Source organism: Bubalus bubalis, chromosome 4 (assembly GCF_019923935.1).
Source record: "Bubalus bubalis isolate 160015118507 breed Murrah chromosome 4, NDDB_SH_1, whole genome shotgun sequence".
NCBI lineage: Eukaryota > Metazoa > Chordata > Mammalia > Artiodactyla > Bovidae > Bubalus > Bubalus bubalis.
In genome coordinates this window covers 162,861,727-162,886,707 of record NC_059160.1, presented here as the reverse complement: position 1 = coordinate 162,886,707, position 24,981 = coordinate 162,861,727, and the positions used below count along the sequence as shown (strand labels likewise).

The 24,981-nt window shown below is 51.0% G+C and overlaps 2 protein-coding genes and 1 long non-coding RNA gene across 3 annotated transcripts in view; 1 reads left to right on the top strand and 2 right to left on the bottom strand.

The window, feature by feature from the left end:
* CHAT (choline O-acetyltransferase) overlaps positions 1 to 20,843 on the bottom strand; it is a 62,192-nt gene extending 41,349 nt beyond the window's left edge. Inside the window, exons 1-5 of the mRNA XM_025284920.3 lie at positions 20,612 to 20,843; positions 13,361 to 13,463; positions 2,519 to 2,710; positions 1,799 to 1,917; positions 256 to 309 (exon numbers count right to left, since the gene is read on the bottom strand). Coding sequence (XP_025140705.2) covers positions 256 to 309; positions 1,799 to 1,917; positions 2,519 to 2,710; positions 13,361 to 13,463; positions 20,612 to 20,652 — 509 coding nt within the window. The 5' untranslated portion in view covers positions 20,653 to 20,843. The remainder of the gene's footprint in view (positions 1 to 255; positions 310 to 1,798; positions 1,918 to 2,518; positions 2,711 to 13,360; positions 13,464 to 20,611) is intronic.
* LOC123333469 lies at positions 5,787 to 7,502 on the top strand. The gene is made up of 2 exons (XR_006550890.2): positions 5,787 to 6,050; positions 7,293 to 7,502. It is a non-coding gene; the product is annotated as an uncharacterized LOC123333469 (long non-coding RNA).
* A 1,562-nt stretch (positions 20,844 to 22,405) lies between the features above and the next one.
* Positions 22,406 to 24,763, bottom strand: SLC18A3 (solute carrier family 18 member A3). Its single transcript, XM_006061862.4, has one exon. It carries the CDS (start codon positions 24,366 to 24,368, stop codon positions 22,794 to 22,796), a length of 1,575 nt encoding a protein of 524 aa, XP_006061924.1. The 5' UTR covers positions 24,369 to 24,763; the 3' UTR covers positions 22,406 to 22,793.
* Positions 24,764 to 24,981: the final 218 nt, after the last annotated feature.

Below are 24,981 nucleotides of genomic sequence, written 5' to 3'. Positions count from 1 at the left end.
TCCGTTTGACACGCAGGAGTCTATGGTGGCCGGAGTGATTACTCACTCCAGGTTGCCACATCATGTGTTGTAGGTGTCAGGGTTCTAAAGGTCGTTCTGATGCTCGAGATGTGCAGGGGGTCATCTGCTCAGTGACAGAAGCCGGGAACACAGAGCTGAGAAAAGACATGGGCCCTGCCTCCGCGAGCTCCTTGGCTAGTGTGGCAGGAGCCAGATGAAGAGGGCACTGCCCTTCCCAGGGGGGCTCAGTCCTACCTGTCCAGCAGGGCCTTGTAGCTGAGCACGCCGGAGATGAGGTTGGCTGCAAACCTGCAGAGAGAGATGAGGCCTTAGTCTCTCCTTTCTGGGGCCCAGGGGCCCTCCCTCCTCTCCCCCTTCTTCTTTCATTCTTTCCTCCTCTTTCTCTCTCCCCCTCCCCCTCCTTCCCTCCTCCTCTAGTCTCTCCCATACTCATGGAGGACCCACCAGATGACTGGCCTTAATGGTGCAATAATCAGATAGGGTTCCTGCTGCCCCATCCCTACCCCCAGGCTGTCAGTTTCCTTCACAAACCTTCACAAACACAGACTAAAAATGGTCCTGAGGAGAGAACTTGGGGGAGGAGAGGAAATTGGAAGGTGAACGAGAGCAGGAGGGAGAGGAAGCCAGGAGAGGCCACGGAGCAGGCAGGAGGAGGCTAGACCATTAGGGGCGGTGTTCTTCCAGGGGAATGCCTGTGCTGGGACTGGACTGGGCCAAAACCCCAGGGTTCTGGGAGATCCAATCTCCCAGGAAAAGTCAGTAATTTGGTCTCCTTAGTGCTAATGTAAAAGAAAGCCAGGTGCTGTCGGCTATAAAAAAGTCACCAGAAAACCTTACCACGGGACCCTGTCATCTTAACTGCCCATGGACCATGAGCCTGGCTTAATTGCATCAGGAGGAAAACACCCTGCTTCAACGCAATTTTGAGAACTGTATACAGAAGTCATTCATCTGTCCACATACTTCCCTTGTCCAGGGAATGCCCAGCTGTAGGGGAAGAGGGAAGGCTGCCCAACCCCCTCCCCCTCCAGCCAGCAGGTTGCTTGTGTTGGGTGAAGAAGGAGGGGGGGGGCTCTTCCAGCCTGGATCAGAGGCCAAGGTGGAGCCTGCCTCGTGGTTTTATTTCCTCCCTCTGAACTGTCCCCACGCTGTGCCACATTTTGGTCTTGAGGCCAGAGACCTGGGTTTGGCTCTGAGAGACCCTCCGCCCTGCTCCACTCCTGCATAAACGGCCCCTCTGTTGCAGTCATCAGCGCACTCAGAGGCCGTTCCAGTGGCTCAGTGAGCTCTGAAATTGCAGCAGATGGCAGAGACTCTGGTGGTGGCTGGCGGGAAGGAGCCAGTCCCACTCCCTGGGAGCCTCTGCTCAGAGCTGGGGGCTGCAGGGAGCAGAGGCCTCTGAATCAGACTGGGGCCACGCATCCCAATGGCAAGCCCCAGCTTCAAGCACCGGCGGGATCAGAGACTACAGATTTCCTCCCAGGACCTCAGCCAGGCCAGACTGCCATGAGGGCACCTGGGGCCCATGACCTCCCCACCCCATCCCACTCCACCCCAAATAGATATACCTGAGGAAGACCCTGTGTTTGTTACCCACGTGCCCCTCACCTACTCTTCCTTTGATCCCTTGGCCTGGATGGCCACTGTCTCAGGGCCATTTGGCCTCAGAAAGCTCAGCCAAGGCACGAGCTTTAGCCTCTCCTTCCTGGGGGTGGGGCCACGCCCCCTCCTCCAGGCAGACTCCCAAGCTATGAGCCCGGGAGCCTGGTGTCCTCACCTTAACTGGTCATTGGTGTCTTGGAAGTGCTGCCGGGCAAAGATCACAGCTGGGCTGGAGTTGACAGGCAGGGCCAGGCGATTGTTGAGATACATGTCGTTCAGCCAGTACTCGGACACCTGTCAAGGAGGGTGCCATTATGCCCAGGGGCCACACACACCCTGCCTGGGGAACACATCACTCCCACCTTGGCATTCCGGAAGGGAAATGGGGACCCTTCACTAGATCATTCATTCATTCCACAAACATACACTAAGCCCCAGTTACGGGCTGGAGCTTGTGGCTCCCTGAGCCGTCCCGCCTGTCGCTCAGCCTCATCCAATGCCGTCTCCTTTCTTCCCTCTCAGTGTTCATCCTGTGTGTGTGCTGCTCTATCCGTGTCCCCTGCCCAATCTTATGAGTGTCTCATTCCTGCCTTTCATCCCTCGCCCCTGACTTCATGCTACCCCTGCTGCTCCCAACCCTATTACTCATCTGCCCCCATCTGTCTGCCATCTCTGTACCCTGTCTCTCCCCATAACCCCATCTTTATCTGCATCTGTCCCCTCTCAGCCTCTCACCCTTGCCCCTTACTATCCCGCTGTGTATCTCCCATGCCTGTCCCTCCCTCTGCCCCATCTTGGTCACCTACATGCCCCTTATCCAAATCCCTCTATCTTCTTATCTAACTTCTGCCCCTTGCTCCATGGGCTGCTCATCTGCTGCCCCAGCAGCTCTTACCCAGTTGGCAGTCTTCTCCTGCCGTTCTAGGAGCTTCTGCTGCAGGGTCTCGCCAAGGCCACCAGGGGCCCCAAACTGCTGCACGATGGCCTGGCTCCTCCTGAATTGCTCCTGGGGCACCAGGTGCTGCATGCACCGCAGATAGGTGGCCAGGGTCTGCTGCAGCGGGGGCACAGGGAGTTTGGGCAGCCCCTGGAAGACAAGGTTCACAGGTTCTTGTGCCTGACCTTAAGTGTGGCCCCCGTCTGTCCCCAGATTGATCCCCTGTGTCTACCTCCATCTGCCCATCCCTGTTCCCTATCCTGGGACTTGTCTGTTTCTAGAGCTCAGCTCAGCAGAGCTGTGAACTGAGGAGGCACCTGTTTGCGTCTTCCCACACCTCAGCCCTGCCCCTAGCAGGGGACCAAGCACAGAGGAAAAGACCCTGATGCTGACACCAGACAGAACAAACTGCTGGCCATCTGTGTGATCTCTGGCAAATCACCCCTACCTCTGTGCCTCAGTTTCCTCCCCTGTAAAATGGGAGGAAGAAACTCCACTTCTTATAAGATCAAAGTGATCATGGATGTGAAAGTGCTCATGAACCATTAAGAATGAGTCTAAGATGAAACAGTCCTGTTATTGATACTGACTGCTGGCCACTCTTAGTTTAGGAGCTGTTCCCAGCTGGGGCTCCACAATCCAACTGATCTCTGGACCCAAAGGGTGTGACTCTAGTGGAGGGGTTTGGACAGGTGAAAGATGGAGAGAGGAATAGCTCACTGCGTGCCCTACTGACCAGAGTTCTGCATGACAGTCTAATATTCATGACATGGGAGGGTGACTCGTGCACTGGACTCCTTATTAAATCCCTCCCTGTTATGAAACCCAGGGAGGGGCATTTAGCTCCACGTGGGTATGGGATGGGGATGGGAGACGATTCTTCCACTCTTAATCTCTCCAAGCTTCAGCTTCCTTATCCACAGGACTTAAACAACAATCCCTACCTGAGAGGGGCACAGGTAAATAAGAGAAACAACTGGCCCCATTAGGCACATCATAAAATGTCATGATATGACTATCCTTCTACCTCCAAAGGGATTGCTAAGATAAAACCCATAACTCCTGGGGTCCCAAAGCATCTCGAGAATCTCAGTAGAACTCCCCACCCATGTGCTCCTGACGTGGGTTTCCCAGTTAACAAGCTCTATCACTGTGGGATTGTGTGTGTTCAACAGGGCTATGGCTTAGCCTGGGCAGGAATTTTTGTCCAATTTTCAGGTGAGGAAAATGAGGGCCTAAGAGTGAAGGGACTACTCCAAAGTCATCCAGCCATTCAGTGGCAGAGTCAGGCCCTGAAATAATCCCCCACCCCACCCCACCGACAGCCCTCCGCTCCTTCCTCCTCGGTCTTTCTCGTCCTTGCTTTCTTTTCCATCCATCCTTCTCACTTAGCTGGTCACAATGAGAAGCCATTATTTTTCATATTACTGACTAAACTTTACAAAGCTGGCAAAGAGCGGACAGCCTTCTTTCCGGGGTTTGTCCTCTGTGGGGTGGTAAAGGGAGTGAATTTTCTACCCCAGCTGGGCTGTGGAGTGAAGGGGGTCCACTGCGTACTTACCTGTGCTCTGCTCCTGCTGCTGCAGGGACTGAGGTGAACCCCCCACCCCCGGCCAGTGTGAGTGAGCTGGAGCGCATGTGCGGATGAGAGAAGGGGATCCGCCTGTCTGAGCCTGTTCCTCTAGAGCTCGATGCCCTAGGCGGAGGGAGGAGGGTGTGACTGCCAACTATGGGCTGCTCCTGCTGCCCTGGGGAACACTCGAGGATGGGTCTGGGCAGCAGTCTAGGTGGCCCAGCCCACTCCCAGAAAGCCAGGTCCAGCCCCCACCGGCCTCCCCCTCTTCTCTCTCCTGGGGTCTTGGGGATCCGTGTGGTGGGTGAGTGGGGAAACATGTACAGAAAGCCCAGTCCGGCTGGTGACTTGTCCAAAAGTGGCCGCAGGTCTGGTTGCAGCCACCCTTCTTCAGGGCTGTGACGGTGACTCAGCCTGGGTCTTGGGGAATCAGTGATGCGGAAGAAGGAATGAAGCAGGAACTCTCTGCTGGAATGTCTCAGCCCCTCAGGGTTCTTCCCAGACTCTCATGGATTTCTGACTTTGCCTGGGTACAGAGACAGGGGCTTGTACAAAGGAGGGCCTTTGTGTCCTGGGATCTTAGGTCAATAAACATTTCTGGGCAATTTATATGAGCCAGGTCCTGGGCTGAATTCAGGGACAATGGAAAGACAGAGCCTGCTCTCAAGGCAGCCGCAGTCCAAAGGGAGAGACAACAATAGAAGTATTTGTCAGACTGTTTGTCTAGACAACGTGGTGAGCAGCTTCACAGAGAGAAGCCAGAAAGCTCTGATCAAGTTTTCAAATGAAGCCCTGGGTGCAGGTTGGGGTAAAGAGGTGTCAAGAAGACCACTGTGGCACACGCGCTTTGGAAGGTGAGTGTGATACGGAAGGGGGTGCCTGCCCAGGGAAGGGTGGCGTTGTCTCCAACTAGTGGGGAAGTTGGAGCCTTAAGGCTCCAGGGCCTGTGATGTGACAAGGCTTAGAGCAGGGAATTCAGCCTCATCCTCAGGCAATTCCACTGGGCTCAGAGCCATTGGAAGTGGAACTTGGAGAGCGGGAGGCGCTGAGAGAAAAGAGAGTACCTGGCCCAGATCAAGGACTCTCCCTGGCTTTGGGGGTAGCCGTCAGCATTCCCTCGGTATTCCCTGAAGACACTCCCAGCTCCGCCAGGCCCTCCCAGGCTCCTCAGCAAACTAGAGGCAGGGTTATAGCTGGCGTTCATGCCCAGGAGAGGACAGGGCTAGGCGCCAGGCAAGATTCGGAGGCCAGTCCCACTTAGTACTGTTAGGTAGGTAGAATAGGGAAAAGGAGTCCAAAATGGCGGTGGCTAAAAGACAAGGAAGGCAAAGGAAGGTCCGAGGACCACAGTGAAGACTTCAGGCAGAACAAACAGCACTCCTGGCTAAGCCCAATTTGCATAGGGCAGGCCCAGGTGGAGGAAAAACATAAAAGGAGGAGCCAAAGTGCTTTCTCACGGACTCTCTCTCTCCCACGTGCGTGCACTCTATCTCTGTCTCTCTCTCTCTCTCTTACTCTCTCTCTCTCCTGCTATCTTCTAAATAAAATGGAGCTGTAACACTGATTTGCCTAAGAGCTATAACACGGTTTGTCCAAGACCCAAGAGCTGTGACGCGCCCAGGGCTTTAATGTCCGTTGCTCCAAATCTTTGTTGTGATGAGACAAAGAACCGAGGAACATACACTCGTGTGACATCTATGGTGCCGTGACTCAGATATAACCTGGCTGAAACAACCTCTGCGCGGAAGAGGCCAAGCACAGCAGGAGCCCAACTCAGCGAAGCTCCCACGCTTGCAGAAGGCCAAGAAACCCAGTGCAGGGGAAGACTGGTCGTGCTGGAAACCGGGACAGCAAAAAACGAACTCAGCAGGAAGCTCACGCAGCCCAGTCTCAGATTCCAGAAGACCTCCGGTTAAGGTAAGAGGTCCTCGCTCCCATGGCTGGAGGGACCTTTACAAACTCTCGTTTCTTGTTTCCTTGAACCTCCCGCGAACAGGCGGGCGGCAGGGGGCACAATTGAGGGACTCTGGAGAGGCTACTCCTCAGCATGTCCTAAAGGCGCTATCTGCTGAGCCCCAATAGCTGTTACCCAAGCCGGTGGGGGTTCTTCTGTCCTTTTTCTTCTCTGTGCTAAGGATCAGACCAATGAAACTGAGCACCGGTCAAATTTTCCGGCGGGCTATGAAGGGGATTCCTTGGCACGTTTTTCCCACTGCTTTTCCCTCCTGTCCTTCAGCTCTCTCCCGGGACTCAAGCCCGGCCAAAACTAATGAAACTCAGGCTCTGATGTCTCATTGCAAAAATTCATTGAGAGACAAAGAGGTGGATTTGTTAGGATCCAGAGAGAAGCCACTCTTCAGGGTGTGAACCATTGCCAAGGACAAGGGCTGGGGCCATGGAATTAGGCCTGGCTAGGTTTTGTGAAGGGATGGAATTCATATGCTAATGAGAGGATCATCTCAGCCATTGGGGAACCACCCTCTCCTCCCTCATGACCTTGTGCCTTGGAGCTGTCCTGCCACCTCTGGGTGTGTCTGTTGGCTTATAGATTGGGGATTAAGGTTTACTTGAATTTGACTTGTCATCTTAGACTCAGTTGATTTTACTTGGTTTACATTATACCCTTGTGCTATGTCATTCTTTCAAAGGTTGTGCTCTGCCCCCTTCCCTCGTTTCATGCTCTTTTCCTGAGCCCCATCCAGACCCACAAGGTTGCCTCTACAATCTTCTGGAGAGACAACCAGAAAATAGCTGGCCTTGGGAGGGAAATACTCTATAATATCCAACCTCCTAATCCTACCCAATACTGGTCACACTGGAGATCTTGGGGACACCCAAACTCCAGTCCGGGGGTTCCCAGGAGGTCATCATGCCTTGACCTGCCTAGGGATCAGTCTTCGAAAGGTTGTCACGCCTCAACCTGTTCGAGGATCCTCTAGTCCCAGGGGTCCCAGGAGGCCGTCACGCCTCGACCTGCCCGGGGATTTGATCTCTAGGAGGCTGTCACGCCTCAGCCTGCCTGGGGATCTGCACCCTGACCCAGGGATGCCTGGCTCTCAGGTTGCAACAGTTCTGGGTAGGATAAGCTTCAGAAAGACTCACCCCTAAGGAAGTCGAAAGAGGTCTTTTTCTTTTCTCCCTGTCATGACTGTCTTTCAGATGGGAAATAACCAATCCACTTCCCGGCAGACGCCCTTGAGACGAATCCTTGATACCTGGAAGCTGTTCGACCCTCTAGCTCTAAGGAGAAGTCATTTGAAATTCTTTTGTGCCAGTGCGTGGCCACAGTATCCACTGGGGGACAAGGAACACTGGCCTGAGGATGGAATTTTAAATTATAATACCATCCTGCAATTAGAATTATTTTGCAAAAGACAAGGGAAATGGACAGAGATCTCCTATGTCCGAATTTTCTTCCGACTAAGAGATATGAAGGAACTCTGTCTTAAGTATGGGATTGTAGTACGCCCTTAAAGTGAGCCCACTAGGCAAATCGTGTTAGGCACAGGCAACCAAGAAAAGGAACCCCCTTGTGAAGGCTCACCTCCGACAGCTCCCGAGTTGCCTGGTGCTCCTTCCTCGTACCCAAACGTGCCCCCATATCCGGAGCACCCCCTCCACAAAAGCCATCTCGAGTATGTCCCTTAGTTGAAACTGGAGGAAAATTCGGACCAACCCAGGTCCATAAGCCCTTCTCCCTCTTAGAACTAAGGCAGATCAAACAAGACCTGGGAAGCTATACAGATGACCCAGGCAAATATATAGATACATTCCAACATATTACCTTGGCCTTTGACTTGATGTGGAAAGACATCATGGTCATATTTAGTCAAACTTTATCTGATCCTGAACATACCAGGGTCTTAAAGGAAGCCTGGAGGTATGCAACAGGGCTCCACATGTCCAGTGATAGATACCCAGTAGGGGAAACTGCAGTCCCCTCCTCTGATCCTAATTGGAATTATAATGACCCTGAGCACATCTGGGAAAGAGATCATTTTCTAATCTGTGTGAAGGCAGGACTGAAAGCAGCCCAACAAAAAGTAATTAGCTATGCCCGGGTCTCAGCAATAACTCAGGAGCCCAATGAAAACCCCATTGCCTTTCTGGAGAGGCTAAAAGAGGCACTCCAAAAGTTTACCAACCTGGACTTAGACTCTTACGTGGGACGGGTGATTTTAAAGGACAAATTCCTGTCCCAATGTGCATCAGATATCAGAATTAAGTTACAGCAGCTACAACAGCAGGACCCTGCTGCCTCTTTAGATGAGATGGTCCAGACAGCCACCAATACCTTTTATAACAGAGAACAGGAGAAGGAGGCCAAGGCCCAGGAGAAGGAGAGAAAGAAAGAGACAAGGCATGCCCAGATGCTGGCCGCCCTCCAGAGAAGCCCTATGGCAAACCCCGAGTCCTTGAGGGAAAAGGCAGATGCCTGATCTGTAGACAGGCGGGGCATTGGGCCAAAGAGTGTCCAAACCGTGACAAGTCTCCTAGAACGGCTTGCCACAAATGCCGTCAACTGGGACATTGGGCAGCACTCTGCCCTGGGGACCCAAGAGCCTCAAGGTCAAGTGCCAAGCCTACCCTCACGATGGTTCAAGAGGACTGAAGCAGCCGGCTCCAGCCAGCCCGCCTGTCACAGATAACCATCACGGGGCTGGAGCCAAGGGTGCAACTGGTGTGGCAGGTAGGTCTGAGAATTTCTTGGTTGACACAGGGACCTACCTACTCTGTCTTGATCTCCTACTCCAGAGCCTTCTCCTCCCAAACCTGTACCATTTTGGGTGCTACAGGAAAAGCAACTACTAAAAGATTCACCTGAGCACTTCTTTGTTGCTGGGATGGACAAATATTTTCCCACCAGTTTCTGGTGGTCCCTGAGTGTCCTACTCCCTTATTGGGAAGAGATATACTCAGTAACTGGGGACCACCCTTGTGATGGGAAGTTTTTCAGCCCCCAGAGCTCTAGAGCTCCTGGTTACTACTGAAGAACCCATTACACCTTCAATAGAGAGGGACCAAAAACTATGGGAAGACAAAATTAACCCCCAGGTGTGGGACCAGGGGATTCCTGGACAAGCCCACCAAGCTGAACCGGTCATCATTGTCCTCCGAGATCCCACTCGGTTTCCTAACCGGAAACAATACCCTCTCAAAAGAGAGGCTTGGGAGGGACTACAGCCTTCAATAAATAAAGTCCTTGCTTGTGGGCTATTGGTCCCTACCAGTTCGCCATGTAACACCCCAATCCTCTCAGTAAAGAAAAAAGACGGAACCTGGCAAATGGTTCAAGATCCTGGATCATAAATGAAGCTGTAGTCCCCCTCCATCCCACAGTACCCAATCCCTATGTAATCTTGGGAGAAATCCCACCCAGTGCCAAGTGGTTTATAATCTTGGATCTCAAAGATGCATTTTTTGCATACCACTGGCTAAAGAATCCCAATACCTTTTTGCCTTTGAGTGGGAAGCTCCAGGAGAAAAACACCAACAGATGACTTAGACAATATTATTATTATTATTATTATTCAGAGTATCTCTGAACCTCAGGGGTTCAGAGATAGGCCCCACCTGTTTGGACAGGCCCTTAGCCGGGATCTCCTAGATCTGGACCTGGGACCTAATGGGAAAATATTACAATACGTAGATGACCTACTGATCTGCTCTCCAGATGAGAAAAGTGCCCAACAACATGCAATTCAGGTTCTAAACTTCTTGGCAGAAAGGGGATATAAAGTCTCCCGTGCTAAGGCACAGATGGTCGAGACAAAGGTCACTTACCTGGGAGTTCAGATTACACACGGGTCCAGGAGGCTGTCCTCTGATCGGGTACAAGGAGTCCTCCAGTTGCCCTCCCCCACAACTTGAAAACAATTGCGAGCTTTCCTGGGGCTAACTGGGTATTGTAGAATCTGGATACCCAACTATGGTCAAATTGCCCAGCCCTTATATGAAAGCTTAAAGAGACGAGATGATTCAATCCCACTGATGTGGGGAACTCCTCAAAAGAAGGCAGAGGCTACACTAAAACAGGCCTTAACTCAGGCACCTGCCTTGAGGTTGCCAGACCCAGAAAAAGCATTCCAACTTTATGTCCATGAAAGAGAGGGAATAGCCTTGGGAGTGTTAACTCAAAGGTTGGGATCTGAGCCCCAGCCTGTAGCTTACTTATCCAAGAGGCTCGATCCAACCGCCCGAGGCTGGCCCCCCTGCCTTCGAAATCTTGCAGCTATTGCAATCATGATAGAAGATGCTTTAAAACTCTCCTTTGGGGGCAAACTAACTATTTTTACTAGTCACCAAGTAAAACAGCTCCTAAATGGGAGAGGCCATTTATGGATGTCTGATCAAAGAATCCTCAGATATCAAGTAATGCTGATGGAAAATCCAGGCCTCACTATATCCCCTTGTGAGGCTCTTAACCCAGCCACCCTCCTGCCTACCCCCGAGGGCTCTCTCCCCTTTCACTCTTGTCTAGAAACCTTGGACCACTGGACAAAACCCTGAGAGGGATTGTCAGAAGATCCTCTGACCAATCCTGAGGAAATCTGGTACACTGATGGAAGCAGCTTTGTCTTGGATGGAAAAAGAAGAGCCGGATATGCAGTAGTCTCCAATTTTGAGACCATAGAGGCTAAGCCTCTGCCACCAGGTACTTCAGCCCAATTAGCTGAGCTCATAGCCCTGACTCGAGCTTTAGAGTTGGGAAAAGGAAAAAGAATAGCCATTTACACTGACTCCAAGTCTGCCTTTCTGGTGCTACATGCACATGCGGCTGTTTGGAAAGAAAGGGGCCCCTTGACCACCCGAGGGCCCCCAATCAAATATGGTGATCAGATTCTTCGACTCTTGGAGGCAGTCCATCTGCCCACTGAGGTTTCAGTCTCCCACTAAAGGACACCAAAAAGGGAACACAGCAGTGGCAAGAGGGAACCAAGCAGCTGATTAGGCAGGTAAGATTGCAGCATTACAGAACCATGACCTAATAGGGATTGGCACCTTAGTTCCACAGACTAATTTGCCAGAAACTCCTTCATATACTGAAGGTGAGACTCTTAAAGCTAAGAGCGAGGGCTTTCAAGAAGATCATATGGGGTGGTTCCAAAAGGAGGGACTCCTTCTTCTGCCTGGAAACCTCCAATGGAAGTTGGTTAACTCCTTACATGCCACTACTCATTTAGGAGAAAACGCCCTCCAAAGATTACTAGAAAGGTCCTTCAGAGGAACAGCTTCCAAACAACTATGAGACAGGTGGTCTCCTCTTGTCCCACTTGCCAATTAAACAACCCCCAAAGAGCTCGAAGACCCCAGCTGGCCCAGCCCATCCAGCGACGTGGGGCCTACCCAGGAGAGGACTGGCAGATGGACTTCACCCAGATGCCAGTTTCTCAAGGGTATAAATACCTATTAGTTATGATAGAATCATTCACAGGATGGATTGAAGGCTTTCCCACCTGGACCGAGAAGGCTGAGGAGGTGGTAAAAAAAACAAAAACAAAAACAAAAACAAAACTGCTCCATGAAATCATTCCAAGATTTGGTCTGCCCAGGTCATTATAAAGTGACAATGGGACATCATTTACTTCTAAGGTCACCCAAGGGGTCTCGAGAGCATTGGGCATTACTTATTATCTCCATTGTGCCTGGAGGCCTCAATCTTCAGGAAAAGTAGAAAGAGACAATCAATTCTTAAAATCAGCGATAAAAAAGATAACCCAGGAGACCTCCCTGGGATGGAAGGAGGCTTTACCAATAGCTCTCCTCTGCACCCGCATTGCCCCTAAGGAACAGGTTGGTCTTAGTTCTTATGAGATGCTATATGGGAGACCTTTTGTTTACGTCAATGACCTCTTCCTAGATCCAGAGGTTCAGACCCTCCAGTCTTATACCATGGCCATTGGGCAATTCCAACAGGATATACGCTTGTGGGGTATGAACCAGGACCCAAAAGATTCTAAAGAGTCACCATTATATGCTCCAGGGACTCAAGTCCTAATTAAAGTCTGGAAAGATGGGTCCCCAAAGGCTCAACTCCAGCCCACATGGAAGGGCCCCTACCCTGTAATACTTTCTACCCCCACAGCAGTCAGGGTACCAGGACATGACTCCTGGATTCACTACTTACAAGTCAAGCCGTGGAAGAAAATAGAAGAGGACACTCGATACACCTGTGAGCCCCTGGGAGATTTCAGATACCTATTCAGAACTACCAATGAGTGTCATTCTAATGAACACCCCCAAAATCTGGTTTCTGGGAATAAGATTCCTCAGGATAACTCTAAAGAGCCAACACAGCTTGACAGAGACTGTACTCCAAAACAGACAGGAGATAGATCTTCTGATCCCTGAACAAGGAGGGACTTGAGCCATCCTGGCCATGTGAATTTAAAATTGACCAATGTCCCTACTAATCCTTGTTATGCTATATTGATGATGCCTATGATTATTCCATGTACTGTCAATTGTCTAACCTGTTTTGTCTCTGCCCAGGTCAACCAGCTACAACATGCAGTGCCAGTTCAACAAAGATATAAAACTACAGCTGACCACGGAAAATATCACACACCCTTGGACACCATTATAAGGACTCTGAGGATTGAGACTAGCAAGAGGGGGAGGCACAATACCCCTTGCCACCCCAGTTCAGCAGGAAGTAGCCAGAAAGACCTCGACACCCCTATTCCCAAAGAATTGGGCCTCCCATCTCTTGAGGGGGGCATGTTAGGTAGGTAGAAGAGGGAAAAGGAGTCCAAAATGGCGGTGGCTAAAAGACAAGGAAGGTCAAATGAAGGTCCGAGGACCACAGTGAAGACTTCAGGCAGAACAAACAGCACTCCTGGCTAAGCCCAATTTGCATAGGGCAGGCCCAGGTGGAGGAAAAAACATATAAAAGGAGGAGCCAAAGTGCTTTCTTACGGACTCTCTCCCTCCCGCGTGCGTGCACTCTCTCTCTGTCTCTCTCTCTCTCTCACTCTCTTTCTCTCTTGCTATCTTCTAAATAAAATAGAGCTGTAACACTAATTTGCCTAAGAGCTATAACACGGTTTGTCCAAGACCCAAGAGCTGTGACGCACCAAGTGCTTTAATGCCCATCACTCCAAATCTTTGTTGTGACGAGACAAAGAACCGAGGAATATACACTCACATGACAGTACTGTTCTGGAAGCAAGGGCTTGTGAATGGGGAGAGCAGGGATGAGAGAGGGGGCTCTGAACATCACTTACAGGCTCCTCCTCACTGCCTGGACTTTTTGCCGCCATCTTAGGGGGAGCTTTTTCACAGATGGGCATCTTGGTGGCTTCTGATTGTGGACGCAGAGGTGTGGACCTGGGGACCAAGAAGCAGACAGGCATCAACACAACAGCTGCCCAGACCTGCCACAGGACCCTTCACCTCCCACAGCCTGTCCCCCTGCCCCTGTTCTGACCAGTAGGGTTCCCTGGGCCTGGGAAGACCAGTCCTCCTGACCACAGCATCCTCTCTGCAGCTCCAAACAGGAGAGGGTGGGACCTGAAGTGAGTCTCTGGCTGGCCCCTGCTCCACAAGACTGTGGTCATCCAGCCTCGACCTACCAGCCCAGAGTGGCACGGAAGGCAGCAGGGCTGGGCTAACCGACTCCAAATGCACAGGGGCCGCTGGGAGAGCCCTCGTGCTGTCTCTGCCTGCGCTTTGCAGGCTAAAGCCTCTCCTTCCCACTGACCGTGAGCTTCTCCAGGTAAGACTGCATCTGTCATATTCAGTTCCTCACCTCTGGGCCCTAGCCCTGTGCCTGGCATGAAGTAAAATCAGTGTTGGGTGGCTGAGTGCAAGGAATGCACATGCCCATGAATGAATACAAGGTCCTCTAAGCCTCTGGGCTCCAGGAGGCACTCTAGGCTGACTGCAGACTGGCCTGTGGCCGAGGCAGGGAGGACCCTGCTGGATGGGTTGTGACAGGTGGTCTCGAGTCTGCTGGCTCCCAGTGTAGGTGGCATGAGAATGCTGTGGGAGATGGTACAGGAAAGCTGGGCAGTCCAGGCCCTAGGGGCCACCTGACTAGGCCTAGGAAGAGGTGGATTGATTCTGAAGGTGCAGTAGAAGTGAGCCAGGCCAAGAGGGGTAAAAGCTAGTTTTTAAGGCTAGTGGGGCCCAACCTCTGCCCCTAAGCATAAGCTTGACTCAGCATAAGCTCCCACCCATGGTTTCCACTCATCCAACCCCTATTATCTCCCAAGAGCCTAGATCTAAGGCTTAGCCCATTCTACCCTCAGGCAGGTACCAGGGTCCAGCCCCAGTTGGATCCAGGGATTTCCTCGGGAGGATGGCATCAGTGAAAGAATAGATAAAGAGTTAAGGAAAGAATTTTGCAGTTAAGAAAATAGAGGAGAGAAAAGAGGCTGATATTCCTTGATTTACGCAGAAAGCCAATAAAGCCCCAGCACGGGACTTGCTCTGTTCACGTAGGCTGCAGGCGCCCTCTCGAATCGCAGAAGGTGCCCCACCTTAGGCACCTTCTCGAGTGGGTCTTAGAAGCCCAGGCAGGAAAGTGAATGCAGAGAGCCCCTGTGCTCCATGGGATCAGCCTGAATAGGAAAAGGAAAGAGAAAGAACGACATGGGGAGACCAAGCCTGATGAGCAAGGCCCACACTTTATTTTCCAAAGTAGTTTTTATACCTTAAGTTGTGCATAGAGGATAATGGTTGGGGGCAGGGGGGGGGGGGGGGGTTAGAGTCATGCAAGGTCAGCAGTCCTTGATCCTTATCGAAGCCAGGCTTTCTTTCTGCAAACTTATCATATGCATAAGCTTTAGGTGATTTACATCATCTTCTGGCCAGGAGGCCTGGTAACGTTTTATGACCCTTTTTTCAGAAAACTTATTTTTCTCTAAAGGTGATTATTCTAAAGTCAGGTGCCACTCTCCGAAAGAATTAGATAAAGTTGCATTCCTATAGGGCAAAAGTGTGGTGGGCTATAACAAGAAAAAAATTAACTCAAGGGTCCAAGGTTACAAACATTAAAGCTACTACTTACATTTCTATACACCAACTATATTAATCAATACACTCCCAGGGACACAGTAGGTAAGGGATATGGAAACTTGGCAGCAAGCATTAGCTCAACAAAGAAATCCTCTACTAGTTCTATTTTAACAATTTTAACTCTCTGAGAAGCTCTGCATTGTTAGAATATCTTAAGCTTCCCGTGCCTCTAGTGGTTGGGAGGCTGTGAATCTGAACAAACCTGTCAGGCAAGCTAGAAAGTCATCAGAGGGGTTTGAATTGAAACACTCCTATTATGTCCAGGAGACTTATTAACTAGAGTTTTAAGTTGATTTTCTTACAGAGAAAGGTGGTTGGGGATAGCCCCCCGTTAATGTCAGAAGAGTTGGTGAAAGTCGTAAAATAGTAAAACAGATTCTGGTTTTGGGGTAGATGCTCAGGCAGGCCCAGAGGGCTCGCCTTGCCCACCAGAACCCTCCCACATGACCTTGTCATGGGCAGGGACTCCCGTGCTGGCTCCTGGCAGGTAGGCAAGGTGGCAGAGTGGGTGTTAGGGGCAAAGCACAGTTAACTGGCCCAGGGGTGGAGGAGCCAGGGGTTTCCTGGCAGCACTGCCAGAGAATGTAGAGTCCTTGTGGGTCCCATGCCACAACACTTGGGACTAGGAGGTCCTTAGACAGGTGAGCGCCCTGAAGCATAGGCCTGTGGCTACCCACTGCAAAGCAGAAGCAGCAACATTCAAGGGAGAGTCAGCCCTAGTGCCATGGGAGTTTTGAGAGGATGAGGAGGGCTAGGTCAAATTGGTAAGGGCCCTAGAGACAGTGAAGCCAATGCCTCTTCTTGCAGCAAAAGCATACTATCTTAGCATGTGTCTTTGTCTTTGGATAATATTGCTGAAGTTAATTTGTAATGAGCTCTCAGTTAGTTGGCCTAAAGAAGAGTAAGTGCTTACAAATCAAACCATTCTGAATATAAGAAAAATTAAATGAATTTCAGGTTCATGTGAACTGGGAAATATTAAATATTAAATTAGTACCTAGTATTCATGCTTCAGTTAGTTGATCTAACTAATATAGACATGTCTTAAGAGTCATCAATATAATAATCAGTATAATACCTTCATTGTGCCTAGATTTAATATAAGCTAAATAAGATCTTATTATATCTGTTACAAATTTGTCAGCAAGGAAAATAACTCAATGTGAAGAAGCTTTTAAGACAAGATAATGTAAATTAGATAAGAGCTTTTGATAAACTCTCTTAAGAATAATTATGCTTTAGGAATGTCTATCTATTTTAGTCCATCCAGTCAACAACTTGAAATTTTAGAGTTGTGCTAAATTAAGTTTATTGAACAGCTAGTTCACTCCAAAATAAAATAAGACACTAAAACATTAATTACTGAATACTGACTTCCTTTTACAGAGAAACTAAAGATATTTAGACTAATAATGAATATGTTTGGTGCCATCCTGAGATTGTCTCTCTAAGAAAGTAAATATTTTCAGAAATTATAACTGGTATTTATGTTCACCAACCTATAGAATGGTAATATAAAGGACAGTCCGTGGTTGCTTAAGGAAAGTAGAACATGAGTTTTCAGTGAAGAAGGCAGGAGAAATGGAATTGCATTTCATTATGGGAAAAGGAATTAGGTCTGACTTACAGGTTTGGGATAAGCAAATTAAGTGATGGCTACATAAAATTAGGAAGGTTTGTGGCAAGTAGACCCTGAGAAAATTCAGGGCTGGCTTTCCCCTGAATTTTGTGTATGGAACAATTTTTCTTAAGATGTTGAATTGCCTTTAATAACAGATTTTAAGTTTCTTTACCTCTTAAGTGATCGGTTGTATTTGCCTTTGAAGTCTTCTAATGTAACTTTGGCTAAGTGAGTAATTATTGTTTCTCAAGTGACCTATGATCCCATTTGCCTGGGTGTTCTAAACTCTTTCGATATTTATTGACCAAACTTCCTAAATCAAATTCTAATGAAGTCTTTTTGACCTCTCACTAACTTTGGGATGCTTCAAAGGGCCCCTGAAACATCCCAAAGAGAGATACTAAACTATGTTCATTTGGTATGTCAATTACACGGGAAGCATTGTCAAATGACTAATAAACATTCTTAGGTTATATTGTATGGTAAATATTACTAATAAAATTTTTCTAAAAATTATATAGCTTTCCTAAAATCTGGTATGTTCTGGTAAAAAGTTATCAGTCATAATTCTGGTTATTATCTTACAGTGTTGTCTGTCAGAGCAGTAACCAAGTTTCTGTGTATGGTAATCAGACTTTAAACGTGCCTTCTTAAGTCTTCTGTCATTATTGACAGTTTTGATTTCATTCTGGTGCCTTTGCAAAATGCTGCCTCTTCAAAAAGATTAACAGAAAGAACTTTGGAATAAATACAAGTTTCTGACTTTCAGACTATAATACTGAACTAGGTAAGAAACTGAAAAATCCTAAAGAGAAACCTGATAGCTTCACAAACTGTTGACAAAAATTAGTTACATAAGAATAAGTGAACTGTTGAATAGGACTATGATGTTTACTGTTTCTGTCTGAAAAATTACAAATTTGAATCTGCATTTTCCAGGTGTAAGGAAAATCTTCCCCTCAAACTAATTAGGACTTAGAATAATTTGGTAAATTATACTTTTGTAAGCAGAATTGAAACATTTATCTTTTTTTCTCTATCTGCTCCCTCCAGAGATTGTAAACTCTTATGTTTCCAGCAACTTTATCAGATAAATTAGGAAAGCTACCTCACCAACAGGTACAAAAATCTCAAGGTATTTGGGGGACCTTGCTGGGAGAAGTTCACCTAGATCTGTAATGTGAGACATGTGATAAATCTTTGCCATGACTTTCCTAGCCTTAAGAGGTTTGTTTTTTAAAGTTCAATCTGAGACTCCTTATAAAAGTTTCAACAATGCAAAAACTTTTGATCAATTATAGTTATCTAAATATCAGGCCAAGTTTCTTTGAGATCAGACTTATTTTGCAACAGATTAGTCTTAATTTGAATATATGTGGTAGAAATGAGGGTAATTTTAGAGATAAAAAGATTATATTTCAATGAATATTAAATCCCAGTTTTGTTAATGGAGGTCTGTATTTACTGACTCACATCCCACAAAGTCCCTTGCCTTTATGCTATACTAATGTAAGGTTTAATTGAATTGTTGAAAGAAGACTCTAAGTTTTGTTTCTGAAGCTTATCTCAGTAATCTTTGGATGAAGATCAGATGCTCCACAATATGATCCTGGGGATTATATAAACTGGACATTCTATATACATATATATATATAATATATATTATATATATACTGGACAAGACATACTTTCAAGTACCTTCTCCAGCCTGGATGAAAGGACTTTTTCTCAGGTACTCTTTAAGTACTCATGTATGGTGAATCTGAAGGTAAACTGACCCTTGGATTATTTCCCACTTGCAAAGGCCCCTACACCAGACTGGTCTATAGAGAGGACTGCTGACCTCAAACTCACCTTAAAAGGATGTTCAGATGTTCAGGTACTTATACCAGGATGAGAAGACAGCATCAAAAGTAGACAGCTTACCCAAGATGCAGGACCTGATTTGTATGATCATTTATAATGTTTTCTTGACTTCTTGGACCTTTGCATATGGACCAAATGTTTTCTATCATGGAGACAATCCTAAGCTAGTTTTGAAAAAAATCAGTCCAACTGTTGGGTTGGGGCCGATTATCTGTGTCTAGTACTTTTAGATTACCTAGGTGGATTTCTCTGCTCCAAAGCTCTAACTGGACAAGCCTCAAAAAATTTTATTTTAGAGAAAGAAAGTTCAGTCCCATTCAGGCTACTCTTGATATTACTAAGTGGGATCCTCTCACCTAGTCAATTAATAATACCTGCTCTGGCACTGGCCATAAATATGAATTTTCCTCTAACTTATTCAAGATCAATCAGAGAAACAAGCACAAATTCAGCCAAGGAATAAAACCTCCCACAACTATGGGATGGATTTATGTGGTTAACACCAGGCTGTGGTCATTTAAGATTTAAGGGGAACCTTTATCTTGGGAACAATTAAATTATACTAAGGATAACCAGCCTAATAACTAGAAAATCAGGTAAGAGCCTTATGGATAGTGCCAATATATAACTTCCTTGAAAGATAAATATTGGAATAGAATGCTAAGTCACTTCAGTTGTGTCTGCCTCTGTGCGACCCCATAGACCGAAGCCCACCAGGCTCCCCTGTCCCTGGGATTCTCCAGGCAAGAACACTGGAGTGGGTTGCCATTTCCTTCTCCAATGCATGAAAGTGAAAAGTGAAAGGGGGATATACTGGACTGCACCTAATGGAAGTTCTTGGTTTAATTCTTACTTATGACTTTAATAATACTGCTAGCTATGTTATTTGTACTTTGCCTGTATTACAAGATTATTGTTTCTTGTATTACCAAATGTGTGACTGAACCACCAATAAATATAATGATGACTAGGTGGTTTGAAGCAGTTGATTAAATATATAGCTCTATATGCAATCAATGGTCATAATAACATAACTCTAGATATGGGAAGATATAACAAGAGGGAATTTTTCCTCGACCATAACAGATTGAGTAAGAGAGGTTGGTCCAGAGCCCTTTGATTACTGTTGATAAACCCAGTTTAGTAGCTGCATATTAAGTGGCTCATGAGAGAAATCTTCGCCAGACTTAGGAATGAGCCTTCCTAGCACTGTGGGACAAAATGGTCTTGAAAGGTCTCCCCAAGTATTGTTGAACTTATAACCATGAGGGGGCCCTGTTAACTTCAAACTGGCACTTGCCATCTACCTCCACAAGGATTAAATCAGGTGCTGCTGCAGCTGCTGACCTTCAACACCCCCTGAAAGGAGTCCAGGTTGAAGAACAGAAATGGGGTGGGGGGACCGCACCACAGGTCTGCAGATAAAATATTTTCAGGAGCTGATTTTATGGGTCTGCTACAATCCTTCATGGTGAAGACTGATTGTGGTTACGGGCAGGAAGCTTCGCCAGACTAGCAGAAACCCTCTGGGAAAATATGTGCTTGATTGCATGTATTCTCCCTTCACCAAAATCACGTATATACTGCCCTTCCCCACCGCCTCTTCGGAACAGCGTCTCAGCTTTCTGAGGTGCTAACTTACAGAATGCAGCCTTCATTTTACCTCAAATAAAACTTAACTCGCAACTCTCACTTGCACAACATTTTAAATTCGACATCATCATCTAGCCCCCTGTCCGCCTGTCCCCACCCCGAGTGGGGAAACACCAGAGGCAGGGAATCCCGCATCCTCCTGGTTTTCCCCGACGGCGGCTGCCCGGGGGACTGGGGGAACTCCGCAGGTTCTGGGGGTCTCTCCCCCCGGCACAGTCCTTGGACCCAGCCTCCCTCAGATCGTAAGCTCAGCTCCCCTCTCCCGGTCCGCGCTCCCGCTCCCCGGTCCCCGCTCCCAGAGCCCAGCCCTGCTCACCTGCTCTCCTCCTGCTCTCCTCCTCTCTGCTGCCGCCTCATCGCACCCAGCAGGACTAGGGGCTAGAATGTGAGCCGGAAGGGATTCCGGGGCGCGTCAGCCGTGCGGGGGTGGGGGCTGCTGCCGGGGTCCGTGGTAGAGCCTCCGACGTCGCCGGGTCCCCAGGCCTCGCGACTGGCTGCGAGCTAGCCGGCCGCGCCAGTCCCCTCCCCGCTTTCATCCTGTTCCTCCTCCCTCCCCTTTCTCCCTTTTCCTCCCTCCCCCAGCCCCACCCCTGCCTCCCTCCCTCTCCATCTTCCGTCCTCTCCCCTCCTCCCGCCTTCCGGGATCCCACCCCCCGACCCCAATCCCGTGCTCTGACGGCCTCCCGGATAGAGCTTTCAGAAAGGCACCAGAATCCAGGCCCCAGAAGAGGGGTCAAAACACGCCTCCGCCGGTGCCCATCGCCCTCAGCTCAGCCTTCCCAGTCCCCGCGCTCCCCCATCCCCTTTATCCTAGCAGAGGCTGGCTGACTGCAGAACTCTGGGGAGGGTTGAGTCTGGGTAAATCTGTGCCCTCCCCACCGTCTAGGGCAGGTTCAAACCTTATTACAACTTCTTTTAGAATATAATAATGATAATAACATTGGTAGTACTACTAATAAATCTGTTTGTCCATCACTGCAGGCCCTCCTTTTCTATTCCCACTTATCCCGGCTGGTACTATAAGGAATATGCGCGATACACACACCTGGGGATGCTTAGAGACTCGTAGTCAGAGGCAGACATTTCTCCTAGACAAAGCGTGCCCCCTCCCCTATAGATCTTTACACCGCAGGCACACACAGACCCACAAAGACAGACCCTGCTCAAACGCACACAGAGCTGGACACGCAGACTTAGAACAGACGTGCAGACACCAGCGGTGCAGACCCCCACAGACGTTGTCTAACACACAGGCATACCCCCAACGCGGCAGCCTCTCCATGGCGGAATCCGGGGACTCTGTGGCCTTCAGCAGGCGGCGGGGCTGGGAATGCTGGACAAATGCTAGCCTGGGACTCTGGGGACCCACACTCAAGGTGGGGAGACTTCTTTGACAGCCCAGGGTCTTGCTTCTTCTACTCAGGGCCAGGGAGGGTGGAGGTTGGTATCAGCTCACATACTCGCATCCTCTCCAGCCCTGACTCAAGTCTGCACAGCCAGGACCAGTTGACACACCGACAACTGTTCCCCGTATTCCTCGTAGGATGGAGTCTAGCTCTCTAGGGAACACACACACCCACGCACACCCACACCCACACACACACACACACCCCACGCGCAGTTTCCAGATACCGAGCCCTTAAAGTCACGGCCGGTTTTTCTTCGGCTGCCCGTAGCAGTTCGGACCCATTCCCTCTTGGAGCCTGGACGGGACAGGCTGCCAGTCTCGAAGGGAAGACCAGCTTGGGCGCCTTAGTGTAGAGCTCTGTGGCTGATTCAGGGTGTGTCCTTAAGGGGCGGGACCAGCGCACCCGGAGGGAGCGGTTCCTCTGGCTCCCCAGGGCGGCGCCCCGGAGCGCACCGCTGGGCTTGGGTGAGGGAGGGGCTGCGGCGGGCTGAGGGCGGCGTGTGCACCAGAGTGTTCGTGCGTGAGAGCCCTTGTTGGGTTCGCTTCTTCCGTATCTCCTTTTCCGGGTTGCAAAAGAGCCACGGGCTTCCAGCGTGCCCGCAGGACTGAGACTGGGATTGGGGCTAGAGGCACAGCTCACCCTCCCGTTCTTCCCTGGTCCCTTGCCCGGCCGCCCACCCCCATCAGTAAAGAGACTCGGCCTCGCACAGATATAGTTTATTGAATCGGCCCGGAGGCACCGTGGTGCAGCGGGCCCAGTTGGCACTGGAAGGAACGCAAGGAAGGACAGGCAGAGGCGCGGCTCTACATCGGGGAGCCCCGAGGTGGCGGCCAGCGCGTCTCTTCATCTTTTCCCGAAGCACGTCAGTTTTTACGTGCCTAGGTGCTCCACGCCCGGTTGGAGGAAAGAAAGGACACGGAAGGGATTCTAGAGAGGGGACTCGGGCCGGGGAAATAAAGACAGCCGAGGAGCTGGGTACTCGCTGGAGGTGGCAAGCCCTGAGCCCGAGCTGCCCAGAGGAGACCCCTTGACTCGCGGGTGGGGGTGGGTTGGGGAGCAGGTGGGTGGCCTAGAGGAGGAGCAGGGCCGCTAGCTGCGCGTGTAGTAGTCGTAGTCGTCCTCCTCGCAGGCGTCAAAGGGGCCGGGCGGGCTGCGAGGCGCGCCGTCCCGGTCGGACATGGGGCGCTCCCGCAGGCGCACAGCGTCATACAGACCCTGCGGTGGCTCATCCAGCAGCACATCCCGCTCCGAGCGGGACCGCTTCAGGAGGCCCACGTTGCGCAGCAGCAGCAGGACGGGCGCATAGAGCAGGTTGGCCAGGCCCATGCCAAGGCTAAGCTGTGCAAAGCCAAGTGAGTGCACGATGTGGCCCGCCACGATGGGCCCAAGCGCATAGGCCACACAATAGGAGATGTCGGCAATGGCGTAGACGCTGCCATAGACCGAGACGTGGCGCACGTCCACAAGAAAGGCGAGCGTGGGCAGCAGCGCGGTGTCCACCAGCGCAATGCCGAAGCACAGGCCGCAGAGCGAGATCACTAGCGGTGCGAAGGAGCGGCAGGCAGGCACCAGGCACGAGCTGGCGCCGATCACCGCCAGCCCAAAGGCTCCATACAGCCACTGCAGGTGGGGGTAGCGCGCCGCCAGTCGCACGGTGAGGTAGACGCCTAGCACGTGCGGCACGAAGGCCGGCAGCCAGGCTATGCCTGCCTCCCACTCGGATGCTGCCATCGTACGTTCCATCCACGTGGCGATGGTGGGCTCCAGAAAGGCGAGGGGGATGTTGCAGGTGGTGAGCGCGCCTGCCACCACTGCGATGTAGGGGTCCAGCATGAGGCGGTGGATGGGCGTGCCCACTGGCAGGTTGGCTCGCGCCCGCGCCGCGGCCGAGAAGGGCTTGGCCACCACCAGCAGCAATAGGGCGTCGAACAGCGAAACGGCGGCGAGCACCAGAAAGGGCGCAGACTTTCCGGCGAACTCGTGGAGGAACCCTCCGAAGGGCGGCGCCACTAGGCTTCCGAAGCTGATGAAGGCCAGCGCCAAGCCCAGGGCGCGGCTGCGCTCTGGCTCCTCCGGATACTTGTCTGCAATCATGGCAATGCCAGACGTATCCGCGAAAGCTGAGCCAAGACCCTGCAGGCTGCGTGCAGCGAAGAGCGTCGCGTAGTCCTCCGCGAAGGCAAACATCACCGTAGAGGCGAACAGTACGCCCAGGCCCAGAAGCAGTGGCAAGTCATAGCTCATGCGGTCGATGAAGGTCCCACTCAGGGGGTTCACCAGCAGCTGCAGGATGGCCTTGGAGGCAAACAGCACCCCGATCTTCACGTCCTCGTTGTCCCTGGGGTGTTGGGGCTTCACAATAGACTTGGCCGGCATAGCAGCCGTCGGGGGCTCTGAGGTGTTGACCGTGACGGCACTGGCATTGGTCGGAGTGGGCGGTGTTGGGCTGGGGGTCGGGGTGGGCTTCTCGCTGGCCGCGTGCACGTAGTAGGGCACGATGGGCACGATGACCATATATAACATGTTGTCCAGGAACAGCGCCACGCACACGATGACCAGCACCAAACGCCGCTGCCGCCGGGGATCTTGCAGTGCCGCGCCCACCGCCTCCGACAGCTTGCTGGCTGCCGCCGGGGCCTGAGCCACCGGGGCCTCCGGTTCCATCACCCCCACCCCGCCGCTCTTCCGAGGACGCTGCCGCCGGGGGTCGGGCGCGGGCGCCCTGCAGTGCAGAGACGAAGGCGCGGAACTTCGGGGGACCCTGCGCGCCAGAAAAGGCAAGGACCCTACACGGCGAGGCGCCGCCGCTGTCCGGAACCAAGCCCCGAACCCGCTGCCGCTGGGCTCAGGGTTAGTCAGGAAAGGAGGGCTGGCCCAGGGGCCGGGACCGGAGACTGAGCCCGCTGTGCCTCGCGCGCGCCGGGAGCCGCCCCCGCAGCGCTGAGAGGCCGCCAGTGCCGGCCGAGGGGCATACTGCTGCCGCCAGCCCGCCGGTTTGCTCGCCCCGCCGCTCTCCCCTCCCCTCGCGTCGGCTCTTGCCTCCTCCTCCGCTGCCTACTCTTTTTTTTTCCCTTTACACTCGGGGCTGTGACGCGGCGAGTCTCGGCCCCCGAGTGGTGCCCGGGCCACTTGCGTAGCTCATGCTAATGCGGCGTCGGCGGGGCGGGGGCGGGGGGCGGGGCGCTGCCCGGAGGGGGTTCCCTCCCCAGATGCACCCAGGCTGGAAGCCCCAGGAAGGGGTCTCGGTGTGGAAAGGGTCCTGGCCAAGCCCCTGAGG

Coding starts and splice junctions, on each gene's coding strand:
- SLC18A3 (XM_006061862.4), bottom strand. CDS start 24,368: ATGGAACCGGAGGCCCCGGTGGCTCAGGCCCCGGCGGCAGCCAGCAAG.